The sequence below is a fragment of the Scyliorhinus torazame genome, chromosome 7, assembly GCF_047496885.1.
Source record: "Scyliorhinus torazame isolate Kashiwa2021f chromosome 7, sScyTor2.1, whole genome shotgun sequence".
Classification (NCBI taxonomy): domain Eukaryota; kingdom Metazoa; phylum Chordata; class Chondrichthyes; order Carcharhiniformes; family Scyliorhinidae; genus Scyliorhinus; species Scyliorhinus torazame.
In genome coordinates this window covers 72,547,216-72,562,798 of record NC_092713.1, presented here as the reverse complement: position 1 = coordinate 72,562,798, position 15,583 = coordinate 72,547,216, and the positions used below count along the sequence as shown (strand labels likewise).

General features: G+C 49.7%; 1 protein-coding gene across 1 annotated transcript in view; it reads left to right on the top strand.

Annotated features, from left to right (window-relative positions):
- Positions 1-15,583, top strand: part of LOC140427287 (uncharacterized) — a 254,987-nt gene that overhangs the window by 162,714 nt on the left and 76,690 nt on the right. Inside the window, exon 7 of the mRNA XM_072512861.1 lies at positions 6,386-6,418. Coding sequence (XP_072368962.1) covers positions 6,386-6,418 — 33 coding nt within the window. The remainder of the gene's footprint in view (positions 1-6,385; positions 6,419-15,583) is intronic.

Sequence of the window (15,583 nt, the reverse complement as noted above, 5' to 3'; positions counted from 1 at the left end):
TTGGTCACTGATGTTGAGATTGGCCTGCGCCGCAGAGGTGAGTATCCAACACCTCCACCCGGATGACCGTCACACGTGTGTTGTTCATGCCTGGCATAATGATCCTTCCCTGACCACATGTCCATTCTCCCTCAGGATCTCCATCCGATGGTGCTGGCCCATCCAGGGTGGCACCCCCCCACCTCCCAAGAGAATGGACGGGAGCTCCTAGGATGCCACCTTTGAGGCATCACACCTATCATCCCCACCCTCCAATAGCGCAGAGACACGCACCTTTGTGGGCGAATGTAGTGGACAGGGTCTGGGGCACAATCTGGTGAGTACCACACAGTTGCTGATGCAACTGGAGGCAGGAATGTCTGAGGGGACAGCAGTCAGAGATCTGCTGGACCCCAGGACCCAGCTGGGTCCCAGTCAGGAGCTGAGATGCTGGACCAGGTTATCCTGGAGCTGATGCAGACGATAGGGTGCGGCCGTGAGATTCAGAGGGGGATGTTAGTGATACTCCAGCGGGACCACAGTCGGTTGGAGGAGTCCCAAAGGCTACGGGCTCAGGAGTCAACACTGCTAGGGTGGCAACCTCAGTGGAAAGCCTGGAGCATGACATCAGCACCATGAGTGGTGTCCAAGGTGTTGCTCAGTCAATCATGGCCAGGGCTGAGGGCCTTGACAGCATGTCCCAGTCGCTGGGGGATGTGTCTCAGTCTCAAGTGGGCATTGCCAAGGCGCTCCAGAGCATGTCCCAGTCACTGAGGATTGTGTCCGAGACACAGGCGGATATTAGCGAGGCACTGCAGAACCTGGCCTCGTCACATAGGTGACCCCCTGACCGCACCCTCTCCCCCCCCACCCCCCCCCCCCTCCCCCAGGCCCTATGGGCACCAATTGGGAGGAGGGAGCACTGGAGACCAATTCGGAGCTTCCCTACAGGGAGAAGACGGATGGTCACCAGATCTTCCAAGTCCCTGCCCCCCTCCTGACAACGGCACGATTTGGGGTCAGCGGCGAAACAGGATGGCACGACAATACGTGTGCCACCGGCAAGTTGGCTGGGGCCTGCTGGCACAAAGCCCTCCACAGGTCACCCACCAGGGGCATCAAAGGCAACAGGACACGGTAAGCAGCAGGCTGCCTCCACCTCTGATGTGCATACTGGGTTTACGGGTGGCGGCACCATTGGTAGCTCGGGACAGTTAGGGTCATGATTGTACACCATTAAAACCCGTTACACCCAAGAAATGCGTAGCCTCTGTCATGTTATTCCGCACTGTGGGCCGGCCAGCATTCCCCTCCCATTTGCCCTCTGCACTTCCCCGGCCCCAGCCCCAGGGCATAGTAGTCCTAGATTTCCCCCCCCCCCCCACCATACCACATGCAGGTGATGAGTATGAGCTGTCAGAGGACAGACAATGGCACAGATGAGCACCAGAGCTCACCTCACAGCGGGTTATCATCACCCTCCTGCTTTGTATATTGACCCACTGACAAAACAAAGAACAATACAGCACAGGAACAGGCCCTTCAGCCCTCCAAGCCTGTACCGGTCATGATACCAATCTTGGGCCAAAACCCTCAGCACTTCCTTGTGCCGTATACCTCTATACCCATCCTATCCATGTGTTTGTCAAGATGCCTTTTGAACGCCATTAATGTATCTGCTTCCACAACCTCCCCTGGCAACATGTTCCAGGCACTCACCACCCTCTGTGTAAAAAACCTGCCTCGCACATCTCCTCTAAACTTTGCCCCATGGACCTTAAACCTATGCCCCCTGGTGACTGACCCCTCCACCCTAGGAAAGAGCGCCTGCCCATCCACTCTATCCATGCCTCTCATAATCTTGTAGACCTCTATCAGGTCACCCCTCAACTTCCATCTTTCTAATGAAAACAGTCTGAGTCTATTCAGCCTCTCTACATAGTTAACACCCTCTAGACAGGCAGAATCCAGGTAAACCTCCTCTGCACCCTCTCCAAATGCGTCCACATCCTTCTGGTAGTGTGGTGACCAGAATTGTGTGCAATATTCCAAGTGCGGCCTTACCAAGGTCCTGTACAACTGTAGCATGACTTGACAGTTTTTATACTCAATGCCCCGTCCAATGAAGGCAAGCATTCCGTATACTTTCTTAACTACCTTGTTAACTTGTGTTGCCACCTTCAAAGATCTGTGGACCTGCACGCCCAGATCTCTCTGACTTTCTATATTCCTAAGAGTTTTACCATTTACGGTATATTTCCCCTCTATGTTAGACCTATTAAAATGCATTACTTTACATTTGTCTGGATTAAACTCCATTTTCCATTTCTCTGCCCAAGTCTCCAACCTATCTATGTCCTGCTGTATCTTCTGACAATCCTCAACACTATCTGCCACTGCACCAGCCTTGGTGTCATCCGCGAACTTACAGATCAGACCGGCTACATTTCCTTCCAAATTGTTTATGTGCACTACAAACAACAAAGGCCCAAGCGCCAATCCCTGTGAAACACCACTAGTCACAGCTTTCCATTCAGAAAAACACCCTTCTACTGTAACCTTCTGCCTTCTGTGACGGAGCCAGTTCTGTATCCATCTTGCCACCTCGCCTCTGATCCCGTGTGACTTCACCTTTTATACCAGTCTGCCATGAGGCACCTTGTCAAAGGCTTTACTGAAGTCCATGTAAACAACATCCACCACCCTTCCTCATCAATCATCTTTGTCACCTCCTCAAAAAACCCGATCAAGTTAGTGAGGCACGACCTCCCCTTCACAAAACCATGCTGTCCATCACTAATGAGTCCATTTGTTTCAAAATGGGTATAAATTCTGTCCCTGAGAATTCTCACCAATAATTTACCTACTACCAATGTGAAGTTCACCGGCCTATAGTTTCCTGGATTACCACTGCTACCTTTTTAAAAATAAATTTAGAGTATCCAATTCATTTTTTTTTTCCAATTAAGGGGCAACTAAGTGTGGCCTATCCACCTACCCTGCACATCTTTTGGGTTGTGGGGGCGAAACCCACGCAAACACGGGGAGAATATGCAAACTCCACACGGACAGTGACCCAGAGCCGGGATCGAACCTGGGACCTCGGCGCCATGAGGCAACTGTGCTAACCACTTGCACCACCGTGCTGCCCTCTGCTACCTTTCTTAAACAGCGGTACCACATTAGCGATTCTCCAGTCCTCTGGGATCCCACCTGTAGCTAATGAGGATACAAAGATGTCAGCCAAGGCCCCAGCAATTTCCTCCCTTGCTTCCCTCAGTATTCTGGGAAGACCCAAAACCTCCCCCTTTTCCATGTTAACATGATCCAAACTGTCCACACACCCTACCCAAGAATCAACTTCCACAAAGTCCCTTTCTTTAGTGAACATTGATGCAAAAGTATTTCCTCATTTCCTCTGGCTCAACACATAGATTCCCCCGACTGCCCTTAAGTGGTCCAATCCTTTCCCTGGCCACCCTCTTGCTTTTTACATATGAATAAAAAAGCTTTGGGATTCACCTTAATCCTACTTGCCAAGGACTTTTCATGACCCCTCCTGGCCCTCCTAATTTCCCGCTTCAGTACCTTCCTACTTTCTTTATACTCCCCAAATGTTTTGACTGTTCCCACCTTTCTAGACCGTACAAAAGTCTCATTTTTCATTTTGACGAGATTCACAATGTCCCTCGTTATCCAAGGCTACCTAAACTTCACATTCTTATCCTTTTCTTTGTTCATTCTCTCAGGAACGTGACTTTCCTGAATCCTAATCAACTGTTGTTTGAAAGCGACATGTGCTGAGGGGCATGGTGGGTGGGAAAGGAATGAGATAACGGATGAAGCCACATTCTATGCGAAGCGAGTGAGGATGAGGGCCTACTTGGCCCTCTGGGCATGTCAGACCCTTGCTGCCGCTGCCTGTCCTCCACCCTCCGGCTGCTCCCACGGTCCTCCCCATGCCCGTTCTCCAGCCTCGCCTCGTCTGGCTCCTCCTCTGACGAGGCCACATGTTCCTCCTCCTCCACCTCCAGCTCATTGCCCGCTGCTGTTCCAGGTTGTAGAGGGCAATGCAGACCATCCCAAAGCAGGTGACCCTCCAGGGAGTGTACTGGAGTTCACCATCACAGCGGTTGAGGCAACAAAACCGCATTTTAAGCAGTACGATGCATCGCTCAATGACAGGCCATGTGGACACAGGGGCCTTGTTATATCGGGTCTCCACATCGGTCTCCGGCCTCCGCACTGGCGCGATTAGCCAGGACCTAAGCAGCTACCCCTTATCCCTGGTCTACTGATCATCCTGGAGTGTCCATTGAAGACACCGGGGATCTCCGACTGCCCCAGGATTAAGCTGTCAGGCACACTGCCGGGGAAGTGTGCACAGACATGCATGATCTTGAGGTGGTGGCCACACACAAGTTGAACATTCAGGGAGTGCAACCCCTTCCTGTTAATGAAGGGCGCTCCCGGATTGTCTGGTGCGTGCACGGTGATATGTGTGCCATCTATTACCCCCTGGATCTGGGGCATCCTGGCAATGGCAGAGAATCCTGCAGCCCGGGCATCCTGATGGGCTTGGTCCATGTCAAAGTTTATATATGATGTGGAGATGCCGGCGTTGGACTGGGGTGAGCACAGTAAGAAGTCTTACAGCACCAGGTTAAAGTCCGGAACATACCTCTTCATTCACCTGAGGAAGGAGCAGCGCTCCGAAAGATAGTGATATCGAAACAAACCTGTTGGACTTTAACCTGGTGTTGTAAGACTTCTTAAAGTTTATATAGTTAGCTGCCCAGGCAAATAGGGCACCCTTGACTTCACAGATGCCGTTGTGGGCTGTTGGTTGGGATATGACACACAAGTCTGCATTCAAACCCTGGAATGAACCTGAGGTGTAAAGGTTCAGGGCTGCGGTGACCTTCACTGCCATGGGGAGTGGGTATCCTCCTCCACTACTTGATGCCAAGTCCACAAGGACATGGTACAGGTGCTGCACCGTCCCCTTGTTGAGGATGAGTCTCCTGCGGCACATGTTGTGCGACATCTCTTCGAATGACCAGCGACGCCTGTACACCTTGGGCCATCGCCGGCCTCCCCCTCTGGATCCCTCCCAGGACTGATGGGGGGGGGGGCGGGTCCCTCAGGGCGAGGGCAGTTGCTGCTGGATGTGATATCCGTAAGGGATTGGAGTGGGCGAGAGGCTGACAATCAGTGAGGGCTTCCACCCCTGTACCCTCAAATCCCCCAAGCCTCCTTCACCCTTACATTCCCTGCCATCTCTCAGGTGCCAGCCAATGTGCTGTGGGGCCCCTGGGCACTGGACCCAAGACCCCTGCCGGGGACAGTAGTGGGACCGGGCTCTGGTAACCCCCCCTCTTTGCGATTCACACATCACCCTCTGGTTGTGGGATATCCCCACTACTGCTGCCTGGCTTTTGGGTGTTCGATTGTTGGCTGCTGCCCCTGTAGTGTTGGTGCCTCCAGTGTTCCGGCGATGTGTCCAGGCTTCACAATCTGATTGGGATGCTAGGCAGTAACACCTGCCTTCTGGGCGGCACAGTGGTGCAATGATTATCACTGCTGCCTAACGCCGCTGAGGACCCGGGTTCGATCCCGGCCCCGGGTCACTGTCCTTGTGGAATTTGCACATTCTCCCTGTGTCTGCATGGGTCTCACCCCCACAACCCAAAAATGTGCCTGGTAGGTGAATTGACCATGCCAAATTGCTCCTTAATAAGGAAAAAAAGAATTAAATTAGCGCCTGCCTGTGACATGGCTGGTTTACCCATGGGTATCCACATGGGAGCTGTGAGGTGCTCACACGACTAACATTGCCAATTCCCTGCTAGCGATAGCTTTCAGCTGTGCGGTCAGACACCGCCATGGCCTGTGGAGGTTAAAGTGACCTTCACCATATTTCCACGGATGGCGTCTGTCTTGGGAGTGTTCGGTGGGATGGACAGGCAGCAGCTGAAGTTACCCCTGGTATGGGTACACACGATCTCGGGGATGGCATATCGGACCCACGGGTGCTGAGCCCCTTCCCGGCCCAGGGCAACCCCACACTGATGGCGGCCAACACCCCTCTCGTGCAAGCCTGCTGTTTCCGATTTCAGAATCTAACTGTGTGGCTCGGATTCACGCCCCACGCGACACTGCCGTTATATCACGCCCAAAGAATATGAGGCAAATTGTCCACTGCTTAAGAGAGCCAAAGGTTTGAACCGTGGTGGGTGCAATGGGGGGTGGACCGAAGAAAACCATGGGCTAGAACAGGCATGAATAGGAGCAACCTGGTGAATTCATTTTTAAAAATATCATGAATTAAGACATTTTTTAAAGTTTCAAATTGCTGAATATTGCTTCATAACTATATATAATTATAATCCTTATATATTTCCAGGAAGAATGCAGCTCTGCATATGGAACAAGAAAGGTATGCCTAATGAAAGCTGCAAAATATTCCAGTACTTAAGGAATTGTAGCCACGGTAAAAGTCAAATGCATCTCATTCTGAATAGACCTTCTGAAGGGTAACTAGGGATGGGCAATAAATGCTGGCCTAACCAACGACGCCACATCCCATCAATTAATTTTTTAAAAACTGATCCTACGGTCGAGGTCTACGGTCAAGAAGGGTGGGAAACTCTTAAATATAAAGAAAGTAAGAAGGCACTTAAGCGGGAAATTAGGAGAGCTAGGAGGGGTCATAAAAAGTCCTTGGCAAGTAGGATTAAGGTGAATCCCAAAGCTTTTTATTCATATGTAAAAAGCAAGAGGGTGGCCAGGGAAAGGATTGGACCACTTAAGGACATTGGGGGAATCTATGTGTTGAGCCAGCCTGAGGAAATGGGCGAGGTACTAAATGAGTACTTTGCATCAGTGTTCACCAAGAAAAGGTCTTTGTAGAAGATGATTCTTGGGTAGGGTGTGTGGATAGTCTGGGTCATATTGATATCAAAAAGAAGGAGGTATTGGGTGTTTTAAAAGACATTAAGATAGACAAGTCTCCGGGGCCTGATGGGATTTACCCCAGAATACTGAGGGAAGCAAGGGAGGAAATTGCTGGGGCCTTAACTGACATCTTTGTATCCTCATTGGCTACAGGTGAGATGCCAGAGGTCTGGAGAATAGCTAATGTGATACTGCTGTTTAAGAAAGGGAGCAGGGATAATCCAGGAATCTATAGGCCGGTGAGCCTCCCGTCAGTAGTAGGTAAATTATTGGAGAGACTTCTCAGGGACAGGATTTATACCCATTTCGAAACAAATGGACTCATTAGTGATAACATGGTTTTGTGAAGGGGAGGTTGTGCCTCCCTAACTTGATCGGGTTTTTTGAGGAGGTGACAAAGATGATTGATGAGGAAGGGTGGTGGATGTTGTTTACATGGACTTCAGTAAAGCCTTTGACAAGGTGCCTCATGGCAGACTGGCATAAAAGGTGAAGTCACACAGGATCAGAGGTGAGGTGGCAAGATGGATTCAGAACTGGCTCCGCCACAGAAGGCAGAAGGTAACAGTAGAAGCGTGTTTCTGTGAATGAAGGGTGTGACTAGTGGTGTTCCACAGGGATTGGTGCTGCGCCTCTGTTGTTTGTCGTATACATAAACGATCTGGAGGAAAATGTAGCTGGTCTGATTACTAAGTTCGCGGATGACACTAAGGTTGGTGGAGTGGCAGATAGTGTTGAGGATTGTCAGAGGATACAGCAGGAAATAGATAGGTTGGAGACTTGGGCAGAGAAATGGCAAATGGAGTTTAATCTGGACACATGTGAGGTAATGCATGTTGGTAGGTCTAACTAGAGGGGAAATATACAGTAAATGGCAAAACTCTTAAGAATATAGAAAGTCAGAGCGATTTGGGGGTACAGGTCCACAGATCTTTGAAAGTGCCAAACAAGTGGACAAGGTAGTCAAAAAAGCATATGGAATGCTTGCCTTCATTGGACGGGGCATCGAGTATAAAAACTGGCTAGTCACGCTACAAGTTGTATGGAACCTTGGTGCGGCTGCACTTGGAATATTGCGCACAATTCTGGTCACCACACTACTGGAAGGATGTGGAGGCTTTGGAGAGGGTGCAGAGGAGGTTTACCAGGACCAAGGTGTTAGCTATGCAGAGAGGCTGAATAGACTTGACTGTTTTCATTGGAACAATGGAGATTGAGGGGCGAGCTGATAGAGGTCTACAAGATTATAAGGGCCATGGATAGAGTGGATGGGCAGGCACTCTTTCCCAGGTCAGAGGGGTCAGTCACTAGTGGGCATAGGTCTGAGGTCCGTGGGGCAAAGTTTAGAGGAGATGTGTGAGGCAGGTTTTTTACACAGAGGGTGGTGAGTGCCTGGAACGAGCTGCCAGGGAAGGTTGTGGAAGCAGATACATTAACGGTGTCTTTACAAATATGTGGATCGGATGGGTAATAGAGGGATATGGCTTGAGGACGTGCTAAGGGTTTTGGCCAAGGGTGGTATCATGACCGGTACAGGCATGGAGGTCTGAAGGGCTTGTTCCTGTGCTGTATTGTTCTTTGTAAAACTTTGGGTTTTAACCTGGTAGCTTGGTGGGGAGGATGGTTAAGGTGCTGAGAGGATGTCTAAAGCAGCGTTGAAGAAGGCTGCAGGGAAGAAATCGTAGGCAGGTAGCCTGGTAAAGGAACTCAAGGGAGACAAGATGGCGGAGGATACGGCTGCGCCCATCACGCTGGAAACCTTGTAGATGGCAATGGCGCAGGAGCTGGAAAAGTTCAGAAGACCGATGGATGGTAGATTTGAGTGGCAAGGCAGGGGACTGAAGGAATCGTTTAAAGCCACTGGTGAGGAGACATTGGGCCCACTCCAGGGTTGTGAGGGAGCAGGGTGAGACGTTAAAGGGTATTGAGGAGGCCCAGTCAAACCATGAGGACCGACTGGTTTTATTGGAGGCTGAAATGCAGATTCTGGCAGATTAAGACAAGGGCCTGAAAGCCAAGGTAGATGATCTGGAAAACAGGTCGAGGCATATGAACCTGCTGGAGGGCACGAGCCGATCGAACAATCTTTGGCGATGTTTTCTCGGCTGGTGGGCAGGGATGATGTGATGTGTTTGCTCTGCCAAATTTTGTTAGGGCACAGCAAGTCCTGCGACACGAGCTGAGGCCGAATGAGCCACCACATGGGGTGATTGTTTGGTTTCAAACCTACCAGAGGAAGGAATGGGTCCTGGAGTGGGCTAGGCAGCGTCAGAATATTGACTGGGACAGCAACATTGTGCATATTCACCAAAATATCGATACCGAGTTGGTGAAAAGGAGGGCAGCCTTCAAGGGGGTGGATGCGGTGCAGTACCCGGCGAAGCTGAGGGTGAGGTTGGGTTCGAAGGACCATTACTTCGACTCACTGGAGCAGGCAGAGGCCTTCGTCAAGGAAGAAGGACTGGGAATGGTTTGAGGAGGGTTGGTGGGTGGACAAGCTGAGCTGGTGTAATTGTAAGTATTGTAATAATGTGTTATGTTTGTCGGGTTCTTTGTGGCCATGTCATTCGTTTGTTGATGATGGGGGAGATTTTCTACACTGTTTTCTTTTTTTTCTATAGATTAGGTCCATGGGGATGATAAGATGAGGGATATGGGCAGGGGGCAGTGATCACAGGCCTTGGATTTAGTGACGTTTGGGGTTGGACCTTGGGGGTGGTCACATTGCTTGGAGTTGGGAATGGTATGGGGGTGGGTCTGCGACTTGTTGGGTCAGTTAGACAAGGTTCGATGGGTCTAGTGTGGTCGGTTGGGAGAGGAACAGGGTTAATATAGGTGGCATGTTGCCTGCCGATCTAGTGGGGGAGGGAGGAGGGAACTAGCAGCGATCAGAAGTTTTTCTTTGTCTCATCTTTGAGGTGGGGCAGGTCGTCATCTACGTTATCCAAGAGTACTGTTGAGGATTGTATGACCTACCGCAGTGGTAATGGCTGACTTGAGGTGGCAGGGGGTTGAAGCCCCTGACATGGTTGGTCACCTGGAACATATGGTGTCTGGGGGGCCCTGTTAATAAAACAAGGGTTTTTGCCCATCTAAAGGGACACTCAAGAGACACACGTGCAAGAACGAGACCAGATCAAGCTCCGAAGGCCTGGGTGAGCCAGGTGTTCCACTCGGGCTTTGACAGTAGGGTCCGGGGGGGGCGATCCTAATCAACGAGTGTGATCAGTTCCACGTGGAAAAGGTGACAGCAGATTCGGGGCGGGGGGTCAAAACGTGACAGTAGTAGGAGTCTTGGTGGGGAAACCAGTGGTACCGGTGAACGTATATGCCCCAAATCTGGGCAGTGTGTCATTCATGAAGCGGTGAGTGGTGGTGGTGCCAGACCTGGACACTCACCACCTTATTATGGGGGGGTGATATGAGCTTTGTGCTGGACCCGAAGGCAGAACGATCGACACCGAGATCGCTGTCCACGGGAGGATGGTAAGAGTATTGTCCACGTTCATGGAGGAGGTGGAGGGCCATACCCATGGAGGTTCACGCACCTGGGGGATAGGGAATTCTCGTTTTTCCCCACAGTACACAAAGTGTATTCGCAGATTGATTACTTCCTTATGAGTCAAACTCTTCTGGTTGGGGTTAGGGCGGCCGAATATCTCGATCATGCCCCGCATTGAGAGGGTCTGGCGTGGGGGGTGGGTCAAGAGCACTGAGGGGTTGATGGTTAGATGTAGGGCTGTTGTCCAACTTGGGGTCTGTGTGAGGAGTTCGAGGACCATAATGGAACACATTGCAAATAATGATAATGGGGATGTTTCACCCTCAGGTTTGCATGAGTGCTGAATTTGGTGCATTTTGAGTGCTATAGTAAGAGTTTGGTGACCGAGGGAGTATAAGGCTTCATTTTTATCTAAAGTTTAGTCTTTCTTTTTTTTAGTTAATTAACTTAAAAGTTGCTGTTTGGTTTAGAAGAAGGTGAATTTTCAATCAGCTTTAAACAAGCTTCTACTTGTCGGCACTTGCAGCTGGAGCTTGTTAATTAGTTAATGGGATTAGGCCAGTTTTCAGAGGCTAGATTGACAGTATAAAAGTGATCGCCTACAGTGCAGACTTTGTTTGCACTGAGTGCTGAATTTGGTGCATTTTGAGTGCTATAGTAAGAGTTTGGTGACCGAGGGAGTGCTGAATTTGATGCATTTTGAGTGCTATAGTAAGAGTTTGGTGACCGAGGGAGTGCTGAATTTGGTGCATTTTGAGTGCTATAGTAAGAGTTTGGTGACCGAGGGAGTGCTGAATTTGATGCATTTTGAGTGCGATAGTAAGAGTTTGGTGACCGAGGGAGTGCTGAATTTGGTGCATTTTGAGTGCTATAGTAAGAGTTTGGTGACCGAGGGAGTTAGGTGAGGAGGGAGTAAGGTGCTCCTTTCATTTTGTTTCCGACATTTCCGCAAAGAGTGAGAAGAGAGCCAGGAGTTTACAGAAAGTGTAGCTGACTGGGAGCAGAGTCGGAGGGCGGAGATCTAGTTAGTCCACAGGGCAGCTATATTCTGTCAGGTAAGAGGGGATGGAGGCTAGGCCAGTTGCATGCTCCACCTGTAAGATGTGGGTGGTGAGGGATACCACCGGTGTCCCCGCTGACTATACCTGCGGGAAGTGCACCCAACTTCAGCTCCTCAAAGACCGTGTTAGGGAAGATGGATGAACTTCGGATCATCCGGGAGGCAGAGGGGGTGATTGAGAAGAGTTACAGGGAGGTAACCACACCCAAGGTACAGGACAAGAATAGCTGGGTTACAGTCAGGGGGAAAAAAACAAACAGGCAGACAGTGCAGGGATCCCTCGTGGCCGTTCCCCTTCAAAACAAGTATACCATTTTGGATGCTGTCGGGGGGGATGACCTACCGGGGGAAGGCCCTAGCGGCCAGGTCTCTGGCACTGAGTCTGGCTCTGGGGCTCAGAAGGGAAGGGGGAGAATAGAAAAGCAATAGTTTTAGGAGATTCAATGGTTAGGGGAATAGATAGGAGATTCTGTGGTCGCGAGCGAGACTCCCGGAAGGTATGTTGCCTCCCGGGTGCCAGGGCCAGGGATGTCTTGGATCGTGTCTTCAGGATCCTTAAGGGGGAGGGGGAGCAGCCAGAAGTCGTGGTGCACATTGGTACCAACGACGTAGGTAGGAAAAGGGGTGTGGAGGTAATAAACAAGTTTAGGGAGTTAGGCTGGAAGTTAAAAGCCAGGACAGACAGAGTTGTCATCTCTGGTTTGTTGCCGGTGCCACGTGATAGCGAGGCTAGGAATAGGGAGAGAGTGCAGTTGAACACGTGGCTGCAGGAATGGTGTAGGAGGGAGGGCTTCAGGTATTTGAATAATTGGAGCGCATTCTGGGGAAGGTGGGACCTGTACAAGCAGGACGGGTTGCATCTGAACCAGAGGGGCACCAATATCCTGGGAGGGAGGTTTTCTAGTACTCTTCGGGAGGGTTTAAACTAATTTGGCAGGAGAATGGGAACCGGATTTGTAGTCCAGCAACTAAATTAGCCGATATTCAGGACGCCAAAGCGTGTAATGAGGCAGTGGGGAAGGGAACACTGACAAAGGAGAGTATTTGCAGGCACGGAGATGGGTTGAAGTGTGTATACTTCAACGCAAGAAGCATCAGGAATAAGGTGGGTGAACTTAAGGCATGGATCGGTACTTGGGACTACGATGTGGTGGCCATCACGGAAACTTGGATAGAAGAGGGGCAGAAATGGTTGTTGGAGGTCCCTGGTTATAGATGTTTCAATACGATTAGGGAGGGTGGTAAAAGAGAGGGGGTGGGTGGCATTGTTAATTAGAGATAGTATAACAGCTGCAGAAAGGCAGTTCGAGGAGTATCACCCTAATGAGGTAGTATGGGTTGAAGTCAGAAATAGGAAAGGAGCAGTCACCTTGTTAGGAGTTTTCTATAGGCCCCCCAATAGTAGCAGAGATGTGGAGGAACAGATTGGGAAACAGATTTTGGAAAGGTGCAGAAGTCACAGGGTAGTAGTCATGGGTGACTTTAACTTCCCAAATATTGAGTGGAAACTCTTTAGATCAAACAGTTTGGATGGGGTGGTGTTTGTGCAGTGTGTCCAGGAAGCTTTTCTAACACAGTATGTAGATTGTCCGACCAGAGGAGGGGCAATATTGGATTTAGTACTTGGTAATGAACCAGGGCAAGTGATAGATTTGTTAGTGGGGGAGCATTTTGGAGATAGTGACCACAATTCTGTGCCTTTCACTTTAGTAATGGAGAGGGATAGGTGCGTGCAACAGGGCAAGGTTTACAATTGGGGGAAGGGTAAATACGATGTTGTCAGACAAGAATTAAAGTGCATAAGTTGGGAACATAGGCTGTCAGGGAAGGACACAAGTGAAATGTGGAACTTGTTCAAGGAACAGGTACTACGTGTCCTTGATATGTATGTCCCTGTCAGGCAGGGAAGAGATGGTTGAGTGAGGGAACCATGGTTGACAAGAGAGGTTGAATGTCTTGTTAAGAGGAAAAAGGAGACTTATGTAAGGCTGAGGAAACAAGGTTCAGACAGGGCGTTGGAGGGATACAAGATAGCCAGGAGGGAACTGAAGAAAGGGATTAGGAGAGCTAAGAGAGGGCATGAACAATCTTTGGCGGGTAGGATCAAGGAAAACCCCAAGGCCTTTTACACATATGTGAGAAATATGAGAATGACTAGAGCGAGGGTAGGTCCGATCAAGGACAGTAGCGGAAGATTGTGTATTGAGTCTGAAGAGATAGGAGAGGTCTTGAACGAGTACTTTTCTTCTGTATTTACAAATGAGAGGGGCGATATTGTTGGAGAGGACAGTGTGAAACAGACTGGTAAGCTCGAGGAAATACTTGTTAGGAAGGAAGATGTGTTGGGCATTTTGAAAAACGTGAGGATAGACAAGTCCTCCGGGCCTGACGGGATATATCCAAGGATTCTATGGGAAGCAAGAGATGAAATTGCAGAGCCGTTGGCAATGATCTTTTCGTCCTCACTGTCAACAGGGGTGGTACCAGGGGATTGGAGAGTGGCGAATGTCGTGCCCCTGTTCAAAAAAGGGACTAGGGATAACCCTGGGAATTACAGGCCAGTTAGTCTTACTTCGGTGGTAGGCAAAGTAATGGAAAGGGTACTGAAGGATAGGATTTCTGAGCATCTGGAAAGACACTGCTTGATTAGGGATAGTCAGCATGGATTTGTGAGGGGTAGGTCTTGCCTTACAAATCTTATTGAATTCTTTGAGGAGGTGACCAAGCATGTGGATGAAGGTAAAGCAGTGGATGTAGTGTACATGGATTTTAGTAAGGCATTTGATAAGGTTCCCCATGGTAGGCTTCTGCAGAAAGTAAGGAGGCATGGGATAGTGGGAAATTTGGCCAGTTGGATACCGAACTGGCTAACCGATAGAAGTCAGAGAGTGGTGGTGGATGGCAAATATTCAGCCTGGATCCCAGTTACCAGTGGCGTACCGCAGGGATCAGTTCTGGGTCCTCTGCTGTTTGTGATTTTCATTAATGACTTGGATGAGGGAGTTGAAGGGTGGGTCAGTAAATTTGCAGACGATACAGAGATTGGTGGAGTTGTGGATAGTGAGGAGGGCTGTTGTCGGCTGCAAAGAGACATAGATAGGATGCAGAGCTGGGCTGAGAAGTGGCAGATGGAGTTTAACCCTGAAAAATGTGAGGTGGTCCATTTTGGAAGGACAAATATGAATGCGGAATACAGGGTTAACGGTAGAGTTCTTGGCAATGTGGAGGAGCAGAGAGATCTTGGGGTCTATGTTCATAGATCTTTGAAAGTTGCCACTCAAGTGGATAGAGCTGTGAAGAAGGCCTATGGTGTGCTCACGTTCATTAACAGAGGGATTGAATTTAAGAGCCGTGAGGTGATGATGCAGCTGTACAAAACTTTGGTAAGGCCACATTTGGAGTACTGTGTACAGTTCTGGTCACCTCATTTTAGGAAGGATGTGGACGCTTTGGAAAAGGTGCAAAGAAGATTTACCAGGATGGTACCTGGAATGGAGAGTAGGTCTTACGAGGAAAGGTTGAGGGTGCTAGGCCTTTTCTCATTAGAACGGAGAAGGATGAGGGGCGACTTGATAGAGGTTTATAAGATGATCAGGGGAATAGATAGAGTAGACAGTCAGAGACTTTTTCCCCGGGTGGAACAAACCATTACAAGGGGACATAAATTTAAGGTGAAAGGTGGAAGATATAGGAGGGATATCAGAGGTAGGTTCTTTACCCAGAGAGTAGTGGGGGCATGGAATGCACTGCCTGTGGAAGTAGTTGAGTCAGAAACATTAGGGACCTTCAAGCAGCTATTGGATATGTACATGGATTACGGTAAAATGTTATAGTGTAGATTTATTTGTTCTTAAGGGCAGCACGGTAGCATTGTGGATAGCACAATTGCTTCACAGCTCCAGGGTCCCAGGTTCGATTCCGGCTTGGGTCACTGTCTGTGCGGAGTCTGCACGTCCTCCCCGTGTGTGCGTGGGTTTCCTCCGGGTGCTCCGGTTTCCTCCCACAGTCCAAAGATGTGCAGGGTAGGTGGATTGGCCGTGATAAATTGCCCTTCATGTCCAAAATTGCCCTTGGTGTTGGGTGGA